Source organism: Lissotriton helveticus, chromosome 5_1, assembly GCF_964261635.1.
Source record: "Lissotriton helveticus chromosome 5_1, aLisHel1.1, whole genome shotgun sequence".
NCBI classification, from domain to species: Eukaryota; Metazoa; Chordata; class Amphibia; order Caudata; family Salamandridae; genus Lissotriton; species Lissotriton helveticus.
In genome coordinates, this window is record NC_136065.1 from 1,182,670,957 (window position 1) to 1,182,697,971 (window position 27,015).

The following is a 27,015-nucleotide window of genomic DNA, read 5'->3' on the forward strand; positions in this document are numbered from 1 at the left end:
CATCTGGGTCTTGTCTATCACTGCCTCACTTGTCAGCTAGCAGCTGCAGATCTGAGTGGTGAGTCGACAGGAAGTGGCAGAACCTGCTGGTGGAGGGTGCAGCTAGCAGTAGAGGGAAGGGGAGAGGGTGCCTCTGTCAGGGGCCACTGGACTAATCTAGCAATCTAGCTGAATTTTCTCTCAGTTCTCTGCCCCCTGAGCAGAGATCTTTCTTCAACACCTCTTGACCTTCTGTGTCTATGCACCCGTTAACACATCTCTACCAATTACTCATCTGTAATCTGTAGAAGCTCAAGGTTGCTTTAACTTCCCTCACAGCTGAATGAGTCTCCTGGAACCCCCGATTTCCTGGACCCTTATAAAAGTAAGCAACAGTTTGGACCTCAATCACTGAAGTCTCCAAAAACAACCTGCACAAAGGTAAGCAATGGATTGTAGCAGTGCGCGAGTTATGAATATATCCACGTACCGATATTGCTGCCTGCACCTCGGGTATATTGGCTACTTAGTTATTGCTCTTTGAGTATCTTCCAAACTGATTCCTGTTCCATTGTGTCACTTATCTCCTTTATTTACTTTAGTTTCTTTATCGTTTTCCTCACTAAGCTTTGACTAGAGGATAAAAGTAAAAGTGTCTACCATATTTTAAGAAGCACATAACAATGACAAATTCCATAGCAATGACATATCGATAATCAGTTGACACAGTGTCTCAACCTGGGCTTTCACTCGCCGTCAACGTCCTGGTTTATAAGTCACTGACCATCTCCCGATTTGCAACGGATATTGACAGCTTGTGTGTTTCTTGGTTGTTATGCTTTCTTCTAGCCTAATGATTTGTAAAGCGCTGTGATACCCTACCAGAGTCAAGTTCGTGATATAAAACGTTATGAATAAATCCATAAAATAAAAATACTTCACCGATACAGTGGCTACATTATGGCCCACTGATGCACCAGCCCCTGTACTTATATCTATCATTATCATCTGTGTATAGTGCAGTGACAACACCCATGTGTATTTATTGTTATATGCAAGTAACTAATGCATGTGTTAATTCATTGTCATCCCTACTTATCATTTTTTTTTGCATGATTTTCCTCTTGACATCCCAAAGTGAATTTCTGGGAAGGTGTGACATTGACATTGACCAACATCTACTTTTCCCAGATTCCCATTGCAATCAGTGCTCTTGTGTTTCCCGGGTGCAATCAGTGCTCTTGTGTTTTTTCAGGATTGGGTCAGCATAGAGAACTGCTGCAAAGGATGCGGAATTCACTTTATAAGGAGGAGCAATGACATGTTCCTCTGTGTGCTGAAGGTTTGCGCTTTTCTTATAAGTCATGTCCAGCGCTAACAGCTGCGATTCCGTAACTGGGTACGCAGCTTTTGGCCTGAATGACATGGTGAAAGTCGTTGGGTGTCAGTTTTGACATCACCATGCCAGAGATCTAAAGTTACCCGGTTTCATATATGGGTGGATCCCCCCGTCCGTGCTTTTTTTCTATTCTGGAATCTGTAATATTGATAATGCCTCTATAAATTAATACAACAAATGCCTGTATCCAAAGAAACAAATCTGGAATGGATAACCTTGGAACTCTGCTGCCTGACACAAGCATTCATAGAAAGTGTAGATTTTCGTTGTCAAATTGTAATGTTCTTTGCTACATGATGCTACCATATTATGGATAAAAAAGAACACACATTTATCTACTTCATGCTGCAAAATGTTATTGACTACTTTCTATGAATATCTGTATTTCTAATTGATGTAAATTCTGGATTTGTAAAGGTTGTACAATGTAACAACATCAAGATAATTCACGTTGCGGAAAACGATTCACCAGTATGCGCCTGTCTAACTAGAATCCATATATTTATAATTTACATTATAGGCAATTGAGTAGCCTGTGATGGCTTAAATAGTCTCAAGAAAGGAATGTGATGTGATATATTGTTCAAAAAGGCATTACGCAATGATAATGCCCAGAACGTTAGCGCACACTACTGCTTAAGTGACTGTTCCTGCGCGGTTCTGTGCATCGAAGCTATGTCTGCCCTGCAGCGGCATGGACATCAGTGTGTTCAATGACCACAGAGTCAGCTGCAGCACATCCTTCAGCACCACTCCATTAGCTAAGCGGTCCCCTGGGCCCCCTGTCAGGTTGCCCAGCAAGCCAGGAGAAGGATGCCTTCAATATGGCGCTGGTAATCTGCGAATCCGGCTGTCAATTTCCATTACAGAAGGACAGACTCTACTTTGTCCAAATGAACAAAAGCACTTTGGGTTCCTGATGACTTTCTCCTGGCAGGTCTCTCATTGCCTGATTTACAGCGGGAGATTTTAATGTTATCTTTGCGTTTGAAGGGCTTTCGCCACCCAAACAGAGGCTGGGAATTCAAATTGAATGGTCCATTGAAATCGAGGCCCATTGTAGGAAAGCAATTCTATGGTTTAGGCGAAAATGCCTATTTCTCAAATTGACCATTATTCCTGATTTCTGAAGTCAGGAAGAGGGAACGAGCCTGTGTTCGGTGTTATTTTGAGAAATTCCCTGTTACACTGTGGTTGTGATGTTTGAGGGCATTCACTTGGAAGCTTTTACCTTGAAGTGTTTTCAGAAGCTCATATCTTTATGAAATAACCATATGACCCTCTTATGTGAAAAACATTGCAAATTAAACTAAGGAAGGCAAGAAAACAAGTCCACTGGTCCAGTCAGCTCGCCGACACCGAGAAACAGAGGGACAAGGCATGAAGACCCTTATCCGGAGAGATGGAGACAGACACACTTCCCTTCCTCCGGCTCCACCTGCTATGTAAAGCACACCACTCTATCATCCTGCACTTAATGACTCACAGCCTCTGAACCCTGGCCTCCTGCATTCACAGCTTCTTTCCTTACACCCTACCTCATTATGGCCATCTTGACACAGCTTCTTTCCTTACACCCTGCCTCATTCTGCCCCATCTTGACACAGCTTCTTTCCTTACACCCTACCTCATTCTGCCCCATCTTGACACAGCTTCTTTCCTTACACCCTGCCTCATTCTGCCCCATCTTGACACAGCTCCTTTCCTTACACCCTGCCCCATTCTGCCCCATCTTGATGTCCCTGATCCCCATTCCCCATCTGAGCCCATTCAGAACCCCAAGCACCCAGCAAAACGGACCACTGCAAGGGCTGCTTGGCACCAGCCATTCCACTTGGGCCTTCTGCCCCATTCCACCCTCAGCTGCTGCCGTCACCCACCCTCCACCAGAGCCGTGGCCCACATCTCCCACCTGGTCTGACTGAATGGACACCTGGAAGCCTCCTCCTGGCACATTCGATAAGTCGTCTTTCATGACGGACATGCACGGGGTGGACACACTCCTGAGTGCTCGAGTCGGGCGTCTCGCCTATGTGCCCCGACACTGGCCCTGACAGCAATGTCTATGGTTAAACATAGAAGAAGAGCTTGGGCTGACCTTACTGGGCCAAGCACTGCTTGGAGAGGAAACAGAGAGAAGGCGGCTTGAACTCCTCTTCTCAGGACTGTTAGCCCTAAGGGCTGAGGGGAGAGGAGGCCACAGCTCTAGCATCTGCATGAGGTACCACACTTATACAGACACCAAAAAAGGCCCTGATATGAGGGTACAATGTCTCATACTCGGGTTCAGGGAATACTTTCGCACAGAGACGAGGGACACAGGTGGACATAACGGGCAAGATTTTCTAAAGTGACACCCAACGCAGCATCCAAAAATGCTGCACCGCATTGCTTGATAGTGAGAGAGCAGGAGAGTCCCATACCTGCAGAGATATGGCACTTTCCTCCCCTGTACCTAGCGCCGGCACTGAATTTTGCTGCCGAGCGCCATGCACAAAACCTTTGCACCATAGTTCAAAAGGAGTGTGTGTGAGTCTAGCTTAGGTTTTGTACTGGAAGGGTTCCCTTCTAGCCAAAATACTACACCTAGACAACTTTCAAAACCTTTCCTTCATTGTATGTATACTGTACAGTGCAGCACACATGCAAAGTTGGAAAAGAAAAGAGAACTAAAAACATTACTCCTTTTAACGCTTGCTTTCAAGTGGCATTCATTTTTGTCACAATACCCTGTCTTCTATTGTTAGTGGATAGAGTTTTGCATCAAAAAGCATAGCATAGGTGGCTGCATTTGAACGCCCATGCACTGTTCACTTTTACCACCCCCTTGACGGTGAGTAACACAATGCAATGCTTCAAGCTGCTTTGCATTACTTTTAGACAACTTTCCAGCTCAAAATAAGTTTTGCGCTGGAAGATAAATAACAGCACTGGTTTGCATCACTTTTGTGACACAAACACTTAGACAGGGAAACATGGACAACTGGTTAGACAATATATGGATACCTGGATAATAGCGAGCAAACTAAAATGCATAAAACAGGCTTGAGACAAATGATAACTCGAATGGAGGGATGTGAAGCATACAGTAGGACAGGGTGGGTGAGACTCACATAGGCAGTAGGACAGAGAGATGGAGTCATGCTCAGTGTGAAAGGAACATACAGATATGCACACTGGGCATGGAACACAGACAAACAAAGTGCATATTCACCACACTTTATTCGGAAATAAACACACCAGCTTACACTGGGACAGGGAGACACTGGCAAGCACTCCTTAACACAAGACCTACTGATCATGTCCACATGAGTTTGCTGAAAGCAAACAAAATCTGATCCGCCTAGGAAGCCCTTCGCCGTTCTGAAAACACACATAGAATCCATAACTCAAGCACAAGGAACACTGGTGGCAATCAAGTGATTGGTCACTAAGCCCACGCACACTCTCCAGAACTCCTTTCGCAAGCAAACAACACTGTGCACACAAACACAGATTGTGCATAAGGTAGAAAACCCCATCCCCTCTACTGAGTCTCTCTCCACATTGTGAGAACACACAACCTATTAATGTGCTTGTACACTAGTTCCCCCAACAGTGGCAGAAATTCAAGAAATTGTTGAGTGCCGAGCCGTCCAAAAATGCATACTATAAAAACAAAATGGGCTTGGCGCACCCACTGTTTCACTGCTACTAAATGAGCACACAGACCTTTTCAATGAGCTATCTTGTTTTCCCCTCATCCATAATATTACCAAATGCCAACCCATCAGTAGCGTATGGCTTTCAATCCACCTCTTACATTACCCTCTCCCCTTGCCTTACCAACTACCCTACATGCCCCAGACCTTCTTGTATGCCAATAAGAGGTCGCTAGAGGTCACAACAGCTACATAGGGCCTGCAATGTGATAGAAGGTCTAGCAGGATCAGTGACAGGACTCTCAGGGGTCATAAAGGCTGTGGAAGACGCAAAAAGCAAACAGGGCTGTTTACTTTTTGTAGATTAAACTTCTTGGCTTTCTAAGTGCTCAGCTGCAAAAAGGAGGCTGTTTAAATACTAAAGTAGGGATGTTAATTTGCTATGTTAATTTAATTTATAATGTGCACAAGTCACCCCAGGAGAGAGAATCTCGGCTCAATGCAGCTCATAAACAGATGATCAGACTAATTAGGCCAGAAATAACGATGTTTTAAGAAGTTTTCTGAATTTGTAATGGCCCACGAATTGACATATGTGGAATGAGAGTAAGGGGGGCTAGATATAAAAAAGTATCTACCTTCTGAACAGGATATCCTGATACCTGGTACTGTGAGCAAGGCTTTATCACTACATTTTAGGGATCCGTCCGGACGATAGTGGATGAGCTTTGAGGAAAAGTAACCCAGCGCTTTACTGTGCAAGGATTTATGAGTCAGGCAGCAAACCTTAAAAATTATTCTTTTTCAAATCGGCAACCAAATAAGCATGTGCAAAAGAGGGGTTGGAAGATTATCAATGAGACGTGCTGCTGTGTTTTAAATGACTTGCAATTTATTTAAGACAGTCGCATTTATGGAACTCAATAAAGCATTAAAGTAATCCAAGCGGGTGATGACCAATGCTTGGACTAGAGTTTTCTTCACCAAATTCGGGAGGAAGGGAAAATCTCTCCATAGCAGCCCCAGCATATGAAAGCAAGTGCCAGTGGTGGTAACAACCAGTTCTTTCATAGTGAGTGCTTGATCAAGGCAAATGCCTATGTTTATTTTACAACCAATTTGGGAGTTGGAGCTTGGCTAAGTTTAGAGGACCAGCAATTGGGTGTCCAGAGCTGTTGAGCCTTACCAAACAACATGATTTCAGTTTTGTTGGCATTTTGCAGGAGACAGTTCTCTGTCATCCAGGTTGCAATGGCTGTCAAACTTGCTGAGAAACTAGCTTTATCATTGTACAGGTCTTGATCGGGGGTGATTATTAGCTGCATATCCTCAGCATATGACAGTGGTTGAAAGCCAAACTTTTTATCGAGGTTGGCGAACAAAGATGTTAAAGAGTGTGAGCCGTGTGACACCACCTTATCAAGTTTCAAGATGCACGATTTATAGGATACCAGAGTAATAGTCTGGGTTCGGTGGTTAAAAAGTCCTTGAACCATGAGACTGCCATCCAATGGATTCCTGCCTCCTGCAGTCATTGCAGCAACCTGGAATGAGAGACAGTGTTGAATGCTGTGGAGAGGTACAACAGCACAAGTAGTGTAGGAATGTTGTCTAAACAGCATTAGATATGGTCGGTCACCACGCCCAGAGTGGTCTTGTGCTTTGCACGGGTCTAAAGCACGATTGAGATGGGTCCAGAAGCTTATTTGTGTCAAGGTGTTCCATTATTGGATATTGATCTGACCTTCCAACAGCTTACCCAATAGCGGGATGAGAGGTCAAATCAGTGGTGTTGAATGGTACATTATGTCACATCTGCTGTCTCTGACATTTTGGTCAATTGATATCCTGCTGCCCATCCACAGTCCACCTCCCCGCCACATTCCCTTTGTAGACACATTCTCCAAACCACCAAAGGTCAGTAAGCAGGAGATGTGTCCCTGTCAAAACTACATCTATGAATCTTGCTGCTTTAGGTGTTTTCACCCTCAAGCCCAGCCAGCCTTCCATATTATACTAATGGCAACTTGTGTTATACACTAACCTGAATACAATTAAAGGCAACTTGTCGTGCATGTTCATTCGTACAAACACTAACCATCCATGGGAGCTAGCCATGGTAGTCACCCATAGCTTCTCAGTCTTCCAGTGCCATGCAGAAATATAGCCTCAGACAGCCCAGACTGCACGAGTGTGCACCGCCTAGACAGCCAAGACCAGTTCAGCATTGCCCACTGCCAGCCACCCAGGACTTACAACTGAGGTATACAAACATCATTAACATGTCACAATATTACAACATAACATAGCACAAAGCATACACTAGAATACACCTTACACAAAGCAAGTTAGAAATTATCCCTGCCACCTGTTTCTGTAAAAGAGGATTTGAAGTACCTGTCTTTGGACCATATGTGCCTAGATGCCCCCGGGGGATTGTCGCGCTTTATAAATTCTCATTTAATTTCATTTCATAAATACTACAAGGCTTACCATGTGTCGATGACTGAGATACAAGGAAATTAAACAGAAAAGAGGAGGTCTTTTCAAAAATATTTTTGGGTAGTTGAAAACAAGGTGTCCAATTGCTCAAAAGACACTCCCTCCCCCCAAGTCTTCCCTGCCCTGATGCTGCGGTAGATAACGACGCCTGTGTGGATGCAAGGAATGAACTACGAATTGTAGCAGGTTCATCGCCATCACGCAGAGCTGCTAATATATGTGCCACTTGTGACAAGCACGGGTGGGGGCCTTGGATGATGGCTGCAGGCCACGCGATCATGAATTTCTTGCGCAGCCCCGGCTCACCTCTCACACTAATTGCCACTCCAAGAGCTAATGAGACAAAATAGAAAAAAAAGGCTTCTTAGAAATTCTGAAGCTCTGCTGTTTGTGTGAACATGCCAGCCCCAGCAATTTCCCAGGAGCACATATTAGGCTGGTCTCACTTTATTGACATCATCTAGGCAGTTGTGGCGCCTTTAATGTGGCGCAGAGACTGCAAAGGTGAAAACCAGCCTACATTTGTTTGTCTGTACCCTTATAATCCGGAGAACAAGTATGCAAACAGCACTGAGATGCAGGTGCCTGGCTGAGTGCTGATACCAGTGCGCGCAGAAGAGCTGTGCCCACAAGGTACATAAAGCTAATCAGCCCATGATGCTCTTCTCTACAAACCGTATGCAGTGCACACCCCTAGACAGTGACATAATGTAATTAATGCATTGTTCTGCCCCAGGCAAACCTGCCCTGATGCTCCTTTAAACAAGCAGCACTAGCCTGCATCAATAGAAAACGAGCAAACGTATGAAGCAGGGCAGGGAATGGACTGGTGTAGCTCTACAGTGTGACTCAGGCACAGCCAGAACAGGTAAGAGCGGTGGGGCGGGAAGTCACCAGGTGATGGAATAGGTAAAATTAAATAAGTAAAATTAAATAAATAAAATCACTTACCTTGCCCTCGCCACATCACCGGTGATGGGGCGAGCGCAAGGTAAGTGGCTGTATTTATTTTATTATTACATTTTACATATCCAGTCATCTGTCGACGCCCCGCCCACCGCTCTTACCAGTGCTGGCCATACCTGTTGTTACTTTGTGTGTAGAGGTCTCAAGGATGTCACTCTTCTTTATGGACAGGTCTCTAAAGTGCTGCTCTGCCACGTGAAGATTTTTCTTGTAATGTGAATGTAATGTATGAGTACTTATTATTATTATGCGTTCTTATATAGCGCTCGATTACCCGTAGGCATCTCGGCGCTTGCCTTGGGAACCCGTCCTGGCTTCCCCAAGGTGAAAGCCAGGCATCCCGCCGCGGGGGGCCGTAGTGGAGATTAAGCAGACTAATGCCCAGAGCTGCAGAGTGTGAACCCATGGATCGAGTAGGCACCGAAACGAGAATTATCGAGTCCGTGGATATTTGGGCTCAAGACCCTGCCGCGTCAGGAATTGAACCCTGGTCCCGGGTCTGACCTCTGCTTCAGGGTCTGCCACCTCTAACCAGTGAGCCACACTTGTTAAGCGCGGCTGCCACCCAAAAGGGTATCCTGGCGCTGTGACCATACCATTCCATCGGATGTAATACACTACATTGCTCTCGGAAAGAGGTGGGTCTTAAGATCCCTCTTGAAAGAAATCAGATCCTGCCTACTCCTCAGCGCCAGCGGTAAGGTGTTCCATAATTTGGCGGCCCTGAAACTGAAAGCACGACCGCCCATCCTCACTCTTGAACCTTGTTGAACCATGTTAAAAGCCTTGTGGTTTTCACGTCATGATCTGAAGAAGATTCATCAATACTCCTGCTGAGTGTGCTGAAACCAGGTGAAGATTGCTGCACCGTGTGGAAAGGCAGCTCGGACATCACCACACCTTGAAAAGAAGTTTCTTGAACTTTGTGCCACGTGGCAAAGCTCCTTCACTGTTTCTACACCATGTGCTGCTGGCTCTTGAGTTTTGCTTTATTACATAGAGAACCGTCTTGAACCTTACTGCTCTGTGCGCTGAGGATTTTTTTTTTTGTTGCTATAGGCTACACAGTGTGCAGCTGCCCATTGTATCACTCTCTTTTATGCGAATAACTCAAAATCATAATGTCCTATGAAGAACTTTCTAAAACGTCATCAGCATGATGCAAAAGCCCCTAGTGCCTTGCTATCCCACGTGGCGAGATCCCTTTAGTATGTCTCATTTAAACAACAGTGGCGGCGGCCGCGTACATAAAGTGGTAGGGCAGCCTCTTGTGGAGAGGGCGGCAGGTTGGGGTGGGGGAGAGAATTAAAACCTAAATTAAAAAATTAAAAAAGGCTTACCTGCTGGTCCCTGCGCTCCTCTCTGCTCACACCTGCCTCGCTGCATGTCTTGTCCGCCGGAAGGGGACAGGCCCCACACCCAATCCAGATGCTGCTCTCACATGAGAGCAGTGCCCGGATTTGTCTGAGCGGGCTTGTTTGCTACTCAGACAGGGCATTCGACCCTGTGCCTTTTCTCCAACCCTGCTGTGTAACACAACTGGGTTGGAGAAATGTAAATGTGTATGGCCCGCTTAGGATGGCCGGCCGGCCCAACACGCATGCACACTTATAAGTGAACTATACTCCTCCTTGACATGCCCAGCCCGCCCCACTACTTACTAATTGCATATGGTCAGGTGTGAGGTGCAATTATGTTTGACAGCATAAATAAAACGATAATAACATTGTGTTATGATAATTTTATTTAACGTCTGCCGACATGGGCTGCAGGGTAATGCTCTCCCGCTATTATGGAGGAGCATCCCTGCCAAAGAAGACAGAACAATATTTTTCTGCCAGAGACAGAATTTGACCAAACATTTTTGTGCACTTTATGCAGATGGTTTCTGTGTGCTTTAGCCCCTCGAATGACACTGCTCTGAATGCAGAAGTTGATTGAACAGAGCTGCTCATGGTACTGACCATAAAAAGGTAGAGCAGCACTAGACACATGATGATAAAGTACGACATCATAATATGTAACAAAGCCTCTTCAGCAATGTTTGCTGGAAACGTTGCCTCTATTATAAACCCCTCATCGGCACTCACTTACTCTATTTGCTCACTGTTTTAAATGTCCTGAATGCAGTGCTACACTGTATTGCGTCACTCAGGCGCCCATGCAAGCTCTTGAACATTAAGGATTATGTATGTATGTATGTATGTGATATTTGTATGCGCCAACGTAGTTAGAAAGCAATGGAGCACTGTGCAGCATCGAAGGCAAAGATATAGTCAATAAGTGATCGAGAGCTGGCTGGGTTCTGAGAGTGGAAGTGGACTGTTAATCTGTTGTCATGTTGAGTTCATTGAGGAGATATGTTGTCAGCTCTTCTAAATTAGAGCAGAATTGTGGTTTTATTGATGGATAAGATGTCATTCCTGATTCTTGGTGCATAGATGGCGAAGGCCGGTGTCCTGGTGGGGTTTTTGTTGCACTTCTTCATTTCCAATATCCGGGTGTCCTCGATGCAAGTTTGCCGAGATCCACCAGCTGGTGTGAGATTCAGCTAAACAAGACGGGTGCTGGCCATCATGCCTTTGCAGATAATGCAGATGGTTGTGAAGGTGGTGCAGGGTGGTAAGGGGAGCCAGTTCCATTTGTGTGGGGGAGATGTCATGTTTCTTTTAACAACTCAAGTTGCTGTATCTGAAAATATTTTCCCTGAAAGACATAGAAATCATGGCCCAAGCTCTCTGCAGTCAGCCTTGGATGACACACTACCAACTGAATATAAACCCTCTCAAACCAGAGTTTCTCTCCCCCTATTAATTTCTCCAGACCAGTTCAAAATTGGCTCATTGAGCTTTCAAATGTAGCCTATTTTGGCTTAATCTTGGACAAGTACTTTACCTTACAACCTCACATTAAAGTATTGACCAAAAGGCCATAATATTAACTTAAGGCCTGATTTGGATCTCAGCGGATGGATTACTTATGAATCCCAAAATATCCTATGGGATTTATATTTCAGTGGACGGGATATTCGTCACCATTGTGATGGAGTAACCCGTGAGTGTAAATCTAGATAAGGGCCTAAGGGCCTCATTTATGAGGCCTTGCATCAGTTTTGCGCTTCCGATGCGTCACTTTTGGTGACGCATCGGCGGCGTAAAACATGCCTCCTGTTGCGCACTATTTACAAAGTGACGCATCTAAGCAGGTGCGTCACTTTGTAAACCCCTGCGCTACATTATACCTGCATCAGGTATAATGTATGCAGGGGGGGCGTTCCCCCGCAAAAAGCCTCGTAGAAGTGACGCAGTGAAATAAGATTTCACTGCGTCACTTCTAGGGTGCCGTTGCGTCAAAATCTTATCCCTGCCTCACAGCAGGCATAAGACTGACGCAGGCCCTTTCACATGCCCCATGTGAAAGACGCATTGCTGGAGTAGCGTCATTTTTGTGACACACTCCAGCAATGCGTCACTTTTGCGCCATACAGATACGTCATAAAATACTGACGTATCTGTAACTCATTGCGACATGATGCATCATACAGTAAATATGACGCATCAGGTATGTCACAAGGAGAGCGCACCGAGAAGTGACGCATCGCTGCTTTTTACGCAGCGATGCGTCATTTCTCATAAATGAGGCCCTAAGTGTCTTCAAGAATGAAAGAAGTTGATTCCAGATCCTGATGCGTAACAACTTTGTGCTTTCGAGGTTGGACTGTGGTACCTCCTCACTCATAGAGATTCGCAAACGTAATATTCCTCCTTCAAAGGAGGCCAACCTGCAGTTGCCACGTTGGTAACAGGCTTGAGAAAGTTAGACCTTTCCTTGCCCATTCTGATCTCACTGAAGTGGCGTGCCATCAAAGCAAGGAGTATCTTCAAACTATAGTACATCCCAAATAAAGCTTGGCAGGCAGGTCCCAGAAATATCTTTTCCAGAAACTGTACATCTCAGGTGGTCGAAGCCACAGTCGTTTGTTTGTTGGAGCTCCAACATGTTTTTAAACAACAGCTTCTAAGACTAAAGCATTATATCAATCCTTCTCAGAAAATGCACTGCGTGGAACTCCATTCCTCTGGCCACTAGGACAGCATCACTTTATGAAGAAAAATATCTAAAAATCACTACCACTCAGTGCAACTTCCACCAATAAATGATCTGCTCTTGGGGGTCAGGCAATGCTGGAAATCACCACTCATAACAGTAGGCTGCTCCTCTTTTTGGAAACACGATTTACATAAATTAGTTTACTCTCCTCCTCTGTAATGGTTATTCTGTGTAACCCTACCTCATGATGTCCCTCCTATGTAAATGTATTCTTTCTGCTAGAAAACGTTGTAAATATTGTTTACTTTTGTTAACATGAGCACTCATTTCCATCCTCCCATATTTGCTTGGGTAACAGTATCTCGTTTTGTGCCTGTGAAAATGTATTGTTTGAATACAGATCGTGTAAAACTCGAGCTGTATGAAGCACTCTCTCTCTCACCCTTGTGTCCTGGCAGCGCTATGTAATACTACTGATAAGTAAATAAATTGCCTGGGCGGCCTAAACACTTAAAGATATTATTAGCATAGTTGTGATAGATGTAAAAACATCTTGAAATGTTCTCTGCATAGTCAATACGAAACTTTAATGTCCCAACAATGAAAGCAGAATCCTCTTCAAATGTGTGCTGTTGAATGTTCAAGAAGGTCACTCGGCAAGTACAGAAGTCTCGTCAATGTCACTGTGCTATGTTTGGTAGTGCAACACCATGTGTAGGAGGCTTTTCGATGTCAGAGTGCTATGCAAAGAGGTCTATTTGGTAGCGCTACCCCGTGTGAAGGAGTTGCTTCAAAGTCACTGAACAATGTCTAGGGCCACTGGAATTATGGTTCAGGAAAGGACGAACTTATGCAGCAGGGCTGACTAAATTATGTGGCAAGTAAAGCCAAATTATGCAGCATAATTCGGCACATTTTGTGACAGTATTACTTCATTATTTTGTCATTTTTACACCTGGTAACATTGTCTGAGAATAGAGTTCAACTTAATTAGTACCAATTTAACACCCAAATACAGCAATAAGCAAATGAAAGATGACCAAGCAACCAGTGCGAAAGGCCTTGCCGTGTGCAGAAACCCGAGTGGACATACGTTTTGTAAGTTTTGACCGGTTTGTGCTAGAAACATTTTTTGTTGTTGCTGAAAATCTGCAGTTTATGCAGATGATGGATTATGTGGCAAACATGGCAAATCCATAATTATGCATAATTCGCCACTGCCGGAGAATTACATATTTCCAGTGATCCTGACTATGTCCAGAAGTCTCGTGAATGTCCCTACAGCATGTACTGACTTCTCTTTAAAGTTGATAGTCCATATGCTTTACCCTCTTGAGTGATGCTACACCATGCAAAGGAACCTCTTCAGCACTTGCTCCGCAGTGCCTAGAAGTCATGTGAATGTCTACTGTAATTGTAATTTTATTTATATAGCTCTTATAACCCCTGACGGTGCGTTGATGTGCTTTACGGCAAGTTGCTGGCTACTCCGGAACCCAAAGATAGTTTTCAAGTTGTTATTTGTTAGTAATTGCAATTAGTCATGTGCTCTCAAGAAAATAGTTTATGCATTTACTCTAGTTACTTTGTATTATATTATTACCAGTTAGGTGTGCTCATTAGTGGTATGTGGTTTCAGGTGAATGGCTGAGTGAGATAGATAGACAAGCAGAGATTAGGTAATGTTGGGTTTCAGGGAAAGAGTTTGAAAGAGGAAAGGTTGTGATCTATGAAATGTGGTGTCAGCCAATTGCCTAATAACAATAAGAAAGATTAAGACAGACAAGCATGGGTTTGAGAGGAGGCTATACTCTATAGAAATAGAAGGAATGCGGCGGATGGAAGGTAAAAAGAGGGTCACTCTGAACAAAGGAGAGGAATCAATTGGGAGTAAGTCAAGGTACATTTTTCATACAGGGTTACAGAAGTATAGCGAGAGAAGGCTTTGTGAGATAGCAAGCAATCGGAGATTGTAAGCAATAGAGAGATACTATATTATACACAATGCTCCACATCCAGAGCAGATAGTATAGCATGTAAGCCCATATGTACATGTTATTTATACATTAATAGCCTGAGCCTACTGTGTGCCAAGCCTAAAGCAGCTCTTTTAAACATAGCCTGGAGCCTACCAACTTTGGGACAGCATCTATATGCTCCACAATGAGAGTTGTCGCAGAAGAAAAGGAAAGGTCTCATTTAAAGTTCTTCTCTCTCACTATTCTATATTGAAGTTTTTTCACTTTCTACAATTGACTTATTTGACATTGACTGAGAGTGCCTTGCCAATGTGGAGTTTAATTGGAAAGTTGTTTTGTCACCTAATCCCATTCTAGGTTGTATTCATGGTACAGTAGAGAAACCACCTATACAAAGGTACCTACAATTTATATGCAAAGTGTATGTTGTGTGTGTTGGTGTATGCGCCCATTGTATCTATAAGTGAAGCAATTCAATGGAGGCAACGTGGGTACCATTTTGGTAGCCCCTTGCCTGTTCCTTTGCACAAAACGGGGTTGACATTGTTTTTACATACATTGGAAGTGTATCAAGAGGGAGGAGGCCTAGGCACTGAAGTGGGAACAAAGGAAACAAGTCATCCATAGAAATTCCATTCGGTCCTTTAGCTGAGAGGAGCTGCTGATTTCTCTACCTGTAAGGCTGCCATTTGGTGAAGAGGGCCCTGCAGTCTCTCTTGTTCAGAGTGAGAAGTGTCCTTTAGGTGAGACCAACCTTTTGTCTCTTTCAGGATCACTATCTTTGAGGCTGTTCATAGCCAAGTGCATGCACTATGTGCACAAGTCTCTTGATGATCACTGTGACCAGCTGATTTCATGGCTTCCACTTCAAACTGATTCAAAATACTGCAGCGTAAACGGGGAAGTCATCTTACGTTCGAACCGATCACCATTGCCAGCAAGATAGCGGAGGACTCAACAGCACACAGGTGTCCCCAGGTACATAAAGTGCAAACGACAGAAAACAACTGAAACGGCAGGATTTGGAAATAACACAGCTGCAGCCAGCTGTTCCCCATATCACCACCTACTGCTCTCCTTCGACCTCATTATGTCAGGTAATGTTAAAAGCACAGAACCTATATCTTACAGCACAAAACATTTAATCAATACGAGAAAAGTTCCCTTTTATTCAGCAGTATTCATGCGGTTCCTCAGGCGCAGGTTAAACGGTAACGCTGGCATAAAAGAAATGCATTTTCCTCTCTTTAGAAGGTCCTGTCTTCTAGGAGTACGGAAAAATATAACTGATAAATAAAAATAAATTAACAGGCAGTCGGTATTTAGTTAATCAAAAAACATGACTTCTGGTTCCCATGGATGTTATGTTAAGGAGGTCAGTTTTTTTCTTAATTTCAGAAGTTGAAACACCCATACGTGGTCAAAAGTCTTCTCCGGTCCTTAGGCACTCACAGAAACTACATGAGAAATCAGTACACATCTGCTATTGTGGGTAATCCATGACGCAAGAGGACATTTTATAATCTACATTACTGGTTTGTTCAACCTTTTTATCAATATATACAACTAGAGGAGTTGGCCTAACGGCTAAGGCGGTCGACTTTCGTCAATGACTCCTGTGATTCTGGGCAAATCACTTAATCTCCCCTTGCCTAATAAAAATTAATGTGTCCTCATGTAATGCAACTGGTGCTGTGTAAATCGCTCTGATACCCGATTCAGGTCAAGTTCGCGCTATATAAAACTCTGTAAAATAAAATAAATAAAATACCCTCTTAGGTCTGACAATGTAAGTTTGGTGCAACCTAATGGGTGTGTCTGCTGTGTGAAACAGCACTGCAATCTGTAGTGCTATTGTCTGAACTGGTCAAACCAACATCAGGTATTGCTCTGCTGTGTGACGCCACGGACTCTGAGGTCTGTGGAACTTGACGGGTTCCCATCCAACCTCTTCCACTCATATTTGTAATCACATTGTATGAAATGTGAGCTACTCTACAAATATGCAGGAAGTGGGTGCAAGTGAAAGAATATGCTTCACACTTTACTTTTCGGAAGAAAGTTGGGACGTCCTTTCAAATTCCCTTCCAAGATTCTTTGAACTGCCTGTAATGTCTAGCGGATAGTTGCCAAATTTTTTTGTACATTTTCCTCAACACTCTTTGATCCAGAGCAAGAGAGAGGAAAACACAAAACAGGTAAAGGAGGAAGAGAAAGATTGCAAAACAGTGACGAAGGGCAAAATCAGGGATAAAAAAAAACCTGAAAGCATGAGCTAAAGAGGCATGGAGTGTCTGGTGGTAGATTAAAGAGCCATGAGGTGGAATCGTGATTAAGTAACTGTGGTATTTGACACCCCGTCATTCAATAGCACCGACCACTGGCATCTGATTGAAACTTTGGGATTGTGCACTTATTCTTTTACAAATTAATAACTGAGCAGTACCGCTTTTCAAGAGCCAGTCTAGGGCCTTTAACCAATCTCTTTAAAAAGTGAAGGCCCCATATTGCTGAATTTATTTGAAAATGTTTGTGTACCTCTAATTGGCTGTTGATAAACCGGAGGGCTACAGGTATGAGTTGAGAGCAATAAGGCTTATGGATTAATAAACGGAAAGCACTGACCATGTATGGAACTGATAGATGGCCGAATCTACAATAGACTTTGCAAGCTGCTCCTGCGGAAGGTTTGATGGCTTGGCAAGATGTGGGTTCGAGAGGATTCTAAAACTATTGGATGCGTCACAGCCTGGCATATGTATATTTCATGAGGGAGAATTGTGCTGTGTTTTTGGTGTCTCTGTCAAGTCCTTCTTTCACTTAAATCCATTCATTAGTTCTTCAAAATTCTGAGACCGCTTTTGGGTCAGCCCAGAGGTCCCTCTGCTACAAGCCCTCACGCCAATTTGATCACATATCTCTGGAGTCTGACTTCAATATGGCCTTGCATGTGAACGTGACTTTCAGGCTTGACTTCAACCTATGCTACATATGATATATCCTGGACCAGTGGAGGACAATGAACTGATAAAACGTGATTGAAGAAAAAAGGTAGCATTGTTTTCCACTGTGTTAGATACATCGCCTGCTTTTGGACGTCTGCAAAACAGAACAATTTTGAGTGTAATCTTGGAAAAGGGTGTATTTGGACCCACTGCCCTCTCTTTTGCCATGCTTAAGTCTTGGGTTTAAAATTAGAGGTCTGCCGCTTACACTGTTATTAAAATGGTATCATGTGATATATTTGTTATCCACTAACAATGGGCAAGAGGTCAATTCCAACATCTATCAAATTCAAATTAAGATTATTTTGTGCTGCCAGCCTGCTGCATCTGGGTCCTGGCGATCATATTAAAAAATAGCTTCTCCTGGCTGATGATATTTTGCGCTTGTTATGGTCCTAGAAAGAATTGAAGACTAGCATCTTGTGCATGCCAGTATCTCAAAAAGCAAGAACACATACCGTACTTTGCAATTACCTGACTATCAGTTCTTCATAATAGGAAATAATTTGAGGCATGTTGTTGGCTCAACTCTTTACACCACTGTATTGGATAGCTCACAATGAATCTAAGTTTACGGCACCACTGCCAGTGCCATTCAGTAGCTAATAGTGTCTCCAACAAAATAATAGCAAATTTGTTGCTTTAGTCCAAACTACATGGGATTTCATTTCTGAAGTTGAATTTATTTTAAAGTGATTTTGGTATGCCAGAGAACCAACTCTTCCAGCAGAGAGGGACAAAATGTTTAAGGTCTGCAACTTCGATATTTATTCACAGTTTGACACAGCCTAACAGCTGGCAATGCCAGGCCTGACAGGTCATCAGCATCTCGAGGATTTTTGCCTCTTCAGGCAAGGTTGAAGATGTCTTTCTAACAAACCAGCTCCTCTAACTGAAAGAATACGCTGAAAAGTACATTTGTTTTCCTACATATTTGAGTTCCATTCATGGGCAGGGAAAGAGCATTCTATGTTGAATGTTCACATTAACTTTCGTTTGTTAAATTTTCCTTTTAATTTTCCCTTTGTGACTATGACAAGTCGACATAAGCATGGAAATATGATGCTGTTTGATTCAAATTAAATATATGGGTTGCAGACAGTACCCAAACATCTGAGATATAAATCATTACATTCAAGCAAAGGGCAAGAAAAGTAGAGCCCTGTTTGGACAGGAAAAGGCAGCCATCATGGGGTGCAATGGGCCACTCACAACCTTTGACCCTGTGCCCCTTTCCCTGCACCACTCCTGTTACTGTGCCCCTCTTGGGAATGCTTAAATATACAAAGGTGAGCCCGGTAACCCTCAGAACATGGGTCTATTATATATGTAATTCCAGAATGATTCTGCGGTAAGGTAACCAAAAGATTGATTTATTTATTATTTGGTAGCAGGTCCAAGAATTCCCCTTACCAGATTGTGTAGTGGCTTACCACAACACTCAACTTAGCCAAAAAACACTGCATTTAGGAACAGTAAGACAACAACATTATATATAGGTGTTCCCACAGTGAGATTGCTGTAGTGCTCGGGAAAGTGAGATTGCAACAGAAGAATGTACAACATATATGACATTAAAAAGAGCCTGTGAACCATAATGTTCAAAGTTAGTCAAATGGGGGTGATTTGTCAACTCCTTATTTTGCCCCGAACAGTCAATCTGCATAAAGCTCATATTATATTGAGGATTATTGGCCATCATGTGTGGGCGATCTCCGGGAAGAAAGGTGCATCTAGAGAGGCCAGTAATCTGGCCCCGCGATTAAATGCACAGATGGAAGGGATGCTAAGTTACCCATTGGGCTATCCCAAGATGAGTGTGTCTTTCACAGAGAGACAAAACTTGACCATGACCAGCCTAGTGGTCACTGTGAATCAAGTTGGGGATCTGAGACCTGTTCCTTGAGGAAGGGTGATCCGCATCACTGTAGCCATCATGCTTATCCCAGTACTAGGTGCCCTTTTTTACCCATCTCAGCAGACAGCTTATAGGGTCTAGAAGCTGCAAATGAGCTCATCTCAGCAATGAGGCATATGACTAGGGCATGATAAGTGGGAGAGGTTTGCACTACCAAAGGCCACGTTCAACTTACAGATGAATACAAATGCCTAGCTCTAGTCATTTCTCTACAACCTTCTATAAGCATCAGCTGCCCACATTGAACAAAATGTGACCTTTAAAACTGTCTTCTGTACAGGAAATTTTAATGTCCATATTTGTAGAATTCATAAAACTAATTATTGGTACTTTTCTAGTGCTTTCAATATTGGCAGATTATAGATCCAAGACAGAGAGAGGGAAAGAGGTTGTTCAGAATCACACAAATCACACACATGTGGTCTAGTTGAAAAAGAAAATTGTTATGAAAGAAACGTGTTATTTAAGGGAACTATAGCTCTTACCTGCAGGTTTGCACATGCTGGCAGACTGTTGTCAGTTGTTATTTCATTGTTGAGGATTTCAGGGCTCGGGGCCCTTGGCAGAGGGAGCCTAGGTTTGGTTCTGAAAGCTATCGTCGTTGTAGCTGTTGTCGTCTGGATTGGAGGGCCATGATCTTGCCAAATGTCCGTTCCATTGCCAAAGGCTTGGATTGCATTCTCTACACCAAACAAACAGACAAAATGTAGGGCATGTTGTAGCACTGATGAATCATCATAAATAAATATGGCCTTGACTATCAACAAAAGGAGGGACTTCCATTGTAGAGAAGAGTGCTCCTGTTTTATAGGAGGAATGCTATGCCATAGTTTGCTTGCATAAGAAAAACTATCTCCGTACATTACCAATGTGAGGGAATTGCTTGTGTGTGCAAACCTCCCCTGACGTGACATGCCTCTCAAAAACAGGATTTTTCTCCTTGAACTTAGAAGTCATGGCAGCGTCCAGGTTCTAACTGGATCTTTTTCAACGTAACTCTTTAAAGTCCAACAAAAAAAATTTGATTTGTGCTCTCTACGTTACAAAGAAATAAAAACTGCAGTCTCTAAACAAATATTTTAAGACTAAAGAACTCTTTTAGATTGTAGGAAACAATGTGCATGTATTTATAATAATAAGCATTACTGCTAATACATTGGCTATACTTGCCTGCATTGTTCTCACATCAAAACACTTTTGATTTTTCTTACTATATTTCAAAGCGTCAAAGAAATTCCTTTGCCAGACTAAAACTGCGGCACTACTAATCCTGGTAAATGATGTTCAGTGAGAAACTGGCTCTAAATGAGAGGTAATTTATCGGGATTTGCATATGCATATTTCACGGTGGGAAACATGCATCTGAACCGGTAACGCGCCTGCTAAGAAGTTTAAATTTCCCTTTTGGCCTTTTATTCCTCTTCAAGCAAAATTTGCCTAATGAGTGGATCTCAAAAGCATTGCTGACGCTGGAAGTTTCGGAACGCAAAACTGGAATAGCTTAAGAGAGTTCCATGGGATTAGAGCGCGGCGTTTGTACGCAGCATAAATTGGCTGGGTTTCTTTTTTTCTCTTCTGCAAAATGAATTGAAACAAAAAATATTTTTTTTAATCAGATCAACAGGGAATTAGTGAGGATTTGGGGATTTTGTAGACACAGCGCGAGAAACAAATCCTGTCTCTTTTGTAACAGTGGTTTCCTTTTAAGTTGCTGTCTTTGACATTAGACGTAACTTCATTGTCCTTTCCACCTACGCTTAGGCCACTTACATGAATCAATGAAAGAACACAGCCAGACGTCTGGGTCCATCATTAGACAATTCCCTTTTATAAATGTGATTGACACTCTGTTGAACCCACTGTGAGAAGGCATTGCCAACATCTGGTCAATTTTCATGGTATATAAAAGGCACAGAAGCACAGAGCCCTCTGTCTGGTCGTAACAAATGCATCACGTTCCTACAAAAACAGTCCAAAAACAGCAACTGTATGGATCAACATCACCAGTAGGTCATCCATGTTTCTTAAAGCAACTGCATCAGCATCCTCGCAGTGCTTGGATTTCCTTAACCTCTTGGGTGCCCATGACGGGCTCAGCTCGTCATGCAACACGGTGGCGCTGTTACGGAAGGCCCATGCAGGGATAATTCCCCCGCTGTGCTGGGCGTTCCATTGGAACGGGCGTGGTCATGACAAGCTCAGCTCGTCATCAGCACAGCGCCACTGTGCTGCATGACGAGCCGAGCTCGTCATGAGTACCGCGGCACCGCGTGCGGCCCCCCCGCACTGCGGGGAAATTAGCTCAGCCGCGATGGGGTTAACAATTCCTGGATTTCCAGTGTTTGTTCACTTTGATTCTACTAATCAGACAATAGAACTTGATTCCAATGTTCTCTTCAGACACGGAAGACTGGCTTATGGGCCTCTGATGGTGACTGTATACCAGAAATACTGACTGTAGCCATGCACTGAGACCAATCAAGTCCTGAAGGTTCAATGCATACATGGCTATTCATTGTGATGGTGAAGTTGTAAGACAATATTTCCTTACTAGGTATTGAAACTCAACCAATATATGCTCCTGGCCAGGTGATAGCAAATGACAAAAGAAGCTTCCTTCTTCAAACCCCTCACAGGATAGATTTAAGAAGGTTTTCATCCTTCATCTTGGGACAAAGGATGAAGCAGGTGAATATATGGGTCCTCCGTTTCATAACATTTATCACTTTAATGTCAGATAACGGACCAGGCCCCAATCACTAAGAGTACGCAAGTTTTTTAAGCTGCACTGATGTAAGAGCCACATTAACCATTCATGGCTATAGCACAAGACTGAGAGCAGATATTGTCGTATTATTATTTCTTGTCACACAGCATCACAGTCGGAATCTCATGAATCCTAAAAGGCAGAAGCAGTGGTGTCGTGCCTTATCCCCCATCCTTCCCTCACTGATCTGAATCTCTGTGCATCCCACCTCCTGGAAAAAGCCCCACCCACTGCTAAAAGTCAGCTCAAAATGTTATGAGTAGTCTCTCATTAACATCTACCCACTGCAGTGAGCCAATATCAATAAATGTTTGAATGGGCAAAGGCTGATATTTTCCCAGCGAAGCCCTTGCTGCCCCACAGAGTCGCGTGTTCACATCAGCCTGTTCGAGTAGGGGGCCAGTCTTCATTGTAGCTAACAATCCAGCTGTCAGTGACTTGTGAGCACTATTTTGATCATTCTGATGTAAATCGCACTACTTGTTCCTTTTGTAGCATCCTTTCCATTGGAAAGAGATGTGAAGTTACCGTTGGATAACGCTAGCCGATGTTCAGACTTAACACAAAACAACAATTCTACATCGCCTCTAGCACAGGTTATAATGTGTGCTTCACTATGTGTTGTTAAAGCAGGACCCTTTTTTAACAGCATAAAGTACATATGATTTAAATAATCTATACACTTTTTAAAATAAAGGATGGTCGGCTTTTTATTCCAGGCTTAGTCTTTGATATTTGTAATGCCCTGCCTTCAACTCTCTTTTTTTGCGTTTATCTCTCCTATTGCTCTGAATTGTTCCCCACCGTTTTGTAAAAATACACCATGGAAGCACATTAAGAATGCTTATATCAATACATGATGTTTCAGTTCACAGTACTCAAGTAGCAGTCCCTCTTCATGGCAACCAATTTTAATCAGTATTATGATATGCATCTCCTTTCCATAGCCTGCCCACCAAAGTGCTATCCATATTTTGATGTTAACTATAGGCAAACAAGCAAATAGAGTCTGCTAAAACCAGCTCATTTAGTAAACATTTTTGCTCCCACAAATTCTTCAGTCTCCTTCTTCACTTGTGAAACTGATTTTGCTTTTATTTTTCAAGGGGGCACATAGAAATTGACATTCTGTGCCTGCACAGGGGGTTAAAAAGCTTTCCTGGTGATCTCAATCCATGAGAAGAATATTGAGAGCAGCCCATGAGCTAAGGTGTTGTGTCCATTGAAAGGTGCTTTAAGAAACTGAGGCCCAAATTTATGAAACTTTCAGGCAAGGCAATGCAGCAAGACACCTTGCTGTGCTGTGTGACAGGGAAAGGCCAGAAATGTGCAGTATTAACCCCTTCCACGCTCATGATGAGCTCAGCTCGTCATGAGTTACGCCTGTCGTACACTCATGACGAGCTGAGCTCGTCATGATACGCGGCTTTTTAAAAAAGTCAGCGCACAGCGGCAAAACGTGCAGCGCGCATGGGGTTAAACATTATACAATGCTTTCCTGTCTTTTCCTAGCGCTTGCGCACAATGTGCTGCCTTCTGCCAATGCAGGTAACCTTGCGTCATGAATGCAGCACACATAGAAAGAGGGAAAAAACGAGCAGAAATAAAAACATTTCTCCTCGTTATGCCTCACCTCACTAAAGGTAAATCTGGGAACGCTGTAAAATCCATGGGTGGATGTGTGGGAACACTCATGCTCCACCCATGGAAGCCTCCCTGCCGCAGAGTAATGCAAAGCAGCAATTTGTGCTGCCTTGCGTTACTCTAGATTTATCACGCCATGCAGGGCCATGCAGGGTGGCCTTGCATGGCTTGATAAATGTCACTTAGGTTTTGTGTTGACCGCTCTTTGCGTGGCGCAAGCATGACGCAAAACCTTGGTATATCTGGCCCGGAGTTGAAAGAAAGTGCTACTTTGGTTCACACATGTCCGCAAAACCACAACTTTCAGTAAGAACCTCTAACAGATACAGCTGCCATGGCAGAGAATTACTTCAAAAGCATGTTATGTAATGATCCTTTTGCAGTCTCATTGTCTTTCTTGTTGACTTAAATACTGGCAACATCAAACAACGTGTTTCATACTTACCTTGCCCTTTGTGCCTCAATCTAGACCCTGCATCCAGCGATCAAAAAATTCACAGATTGAGAAGCTCTCACAGAAATACAGTATCAGGATTCAGACATGAACATCCCAGAGGAGAAGTCCATTCTGAGATTGATTTTGCTGCGGGAATAGTTTTAATCCCAGACCAATGCTGCTAGGGGCGGTGTAAGCAGATTGTAACCTTGCTGCCAAGAGGAGTTGAAATCAGGAATTTACCCTAAAAGGGGGTAGGGATTTAATACAAACTGTACATAGCTAAGTATAGTGGGATTATTTTATTTAATTTTATTTTAGGTACTTGTATAGCGCAGGAATTCAATCTCCGAAGAGGTATCTCCGCGCTTTTGTTCTTTCCGAGTGAGGAGCCAGACAGTGAAATCTGTATGACTTTGGTGAGGCTATTGGATAGAGAATAGGTGCGTCTTCAGGCATTTCCTAAATGCAGGCAAATTAGGGTTTAACCTAAGAGTAAGAGGCAGAGAGTTCCAGAGAGTGGGGCCTTTGTATGATAGAGCTTGGCCTCCTTTTCTCTCTCTTTTAATCCTAGGGATCTGGAGCAAAGCTTGATTTTTAGAGCGTAGGATTCGACCTGGTTGATAGGGTTTAAAAATTTCCGTTAGGTACCTGGGGGCAGATCCGAACAAACATTTGTGAATGATGCAACAGATCTTAGAATTAGAATTGACTTTGTTAGTGATGGGTTCATCAAACACCAACATCGTTATAGGTGATTGAATTTAGAGGCAGATATTGCTGGTGCTGGCGGAATCAGAGGACAACCCTGTAGAGTGAGACTGATTTAAGATCATCAAACCTGGGCGAAGGTGGAGTCAGAACCTGATGCCCCTGAGAGGATTGACCCGGAGGTTGACATTGCTATGGATAGTGGAATCATCGTGCCTTATTGCTGTATAAGGGTGGCCTAATTTGTGATCAGTGCAGATGGATGGTGTAATTGAAGAACTGCATTTTTGGTAGAGAGGCGGTGAAAGACGAGGGGGAGGCAAATCACAGCCTGACATTAGCAGGGGGCGTGCTTTGGGTGCTGGATGTTGTTTAGGTGGTAAAATCATACATTGACTTTGAAGGACTTACATTGCTTGGGAGTGGAATCACACAAAAAGACATTTATTCAAAAACAGACATTGTTAGGAGAGAGTGGGGTCCGATATTAGGGGATTGGTTACAGCAAGTCATGATGAAATGACAGATGATGTCAAGGGCTCATTCAGGTGCACCGAGGCAGGTGGAGAGGAAAAATGAATACTCTAATGGCGTGTTGTGGCTGGTATCCGTCCCCTGTCCCCTGCAGCCCTCGGTAAGCTGTGAAGATACCCACGGATGCACGAGGCAGTAATCTTATGTTCTCCAATTTAGGGCAGACTGAGGCTCACGTTCTGTGCTGGTGTTTCTTCCAAATGCCCTTTAATGTTTCTAATTCGCCTCCTGACTCTCATCACATTTCAAAGGGAGTGGGGAGAGCTTGGGACCCTCTGATCAGCTGCATGGGGTATGACTTCACCACACAAAGTCCATTAACTTTGGGAACCGGTGCAGAGGAAACTTCACTCATCATTGAAATGCCATTAGCCCTCGAATACTTTTAACTTCCTTCCTCCTGTAGGCGAATACCTCCCAGCTGCTGTCTGGGCTTTTAGTCTCTCTGGGCACTGGAGAGGTTGATGTCTCTGAAGGCTAGATGTTAATTCTGGGGCAGCAGCCAAGCCTCTGTGCACTCTGTGACAGGGGAGGGGGGCGTCTGTCCAGGCCCCTTGACTATTGGGCTTACCAGCCCAGCTACCAGCAGACGTTCCTACACAGACACACCACCTGCTGGTACTTACGGAGACATATATTTTCCTTGAAGAAATTGAGAAACCGCTGGCAGTCATCCATGGTGTTGCCACTGTTGCTGCAGTCACACCACGGCGCCACCCTCAGGCTGCTGGAGTCGATGTAGTTTGGGGTCATCACTGTGCCTGTTGACAAAACATAGTGTCATAGAAAAAGCACAATTCTAAAAACTATTTCAATTTTTTTTACTAATCATGAACATCAGTATGGAAACTTTGCACGTAGACCTGGTTACTGAGCCAACCCCAGTCTGATAATAACCCTCAATACTTCTCACGAATGTAACTTTTTAAATATATTCCCAATGACTGGCTTGGTTCATTGATATGATTCTGGTCGGAGGCCTATAGGGAACCCTGCAGTGGCGCCCTTTTTCCCTGGAAGGGACCATTCAATGTCATGAAAAAGGGCAGCACAACGTCTCTTTACAAAGGATGTCTAAAATATACTTCCCAAGGATCACAGACTAGAAAAAGAGGAGAATTTCAGACACTAAAAAGCTGGTAGGGCTGGAAAAGTCTCAGCTGCGTGTTATTCTGACTCTGGATTAGTGCCAAGATCATAATGACCTCTAGGGCAATCAGGCAGGGCCTGGTGGGCTAGTCTGACAGGTCAGTGTGTGGGCCCGGGGTTTTTGGATGTTTTTGGGCCTGTTTTATAGCCAGGTGGACCGGCTTTTACATTTGATTTCCTGATATTAACACAAGCATTGTGCATCAAACTCAAATGGTGCAGTCTCCCATACCTTGCAAAATACCTATACAAAATTGGCTCAATTTGCAAATAAGAAACGCTTTTTAGCTATATGACTCACTAATGAAGGCCACTTTTATTTGGTGGCCGGGATT

General features: G+C 43.6%; 1 protein-coding gene across 3 annotated transcripts in view; it reads right to left on the minus strand.

The window, feature by feature from the left end:
- The window catches only part of GFRA1 (GDNF family receptor alpha 1), a 396,539-nt gene that overhangs the window by 47,504 nt on the left and 322,020 nt on the right, over positions 1 to 27,015 (minus strand). For all 3 annotated transcript variants that reach the window (XM_078643889.1, XM_078643890.1, XM_078643891.1), the window contains 2 exons: positions 26,158 to 26,292; positions 19,925 to 20,121 (listed from right to left, as the gene is read on the minus strand). In XM_078643889.1, the coding sequence (XP_078500015.1) occupies positions 19,925 to 20,121; positions 26,158 to 26,292 (332 nt within the window). The remainder of the gene's footprint in view (positions 1 to 19,924; positions 20,122 to 26,157; positions 26,293 to 27,015) is intronic.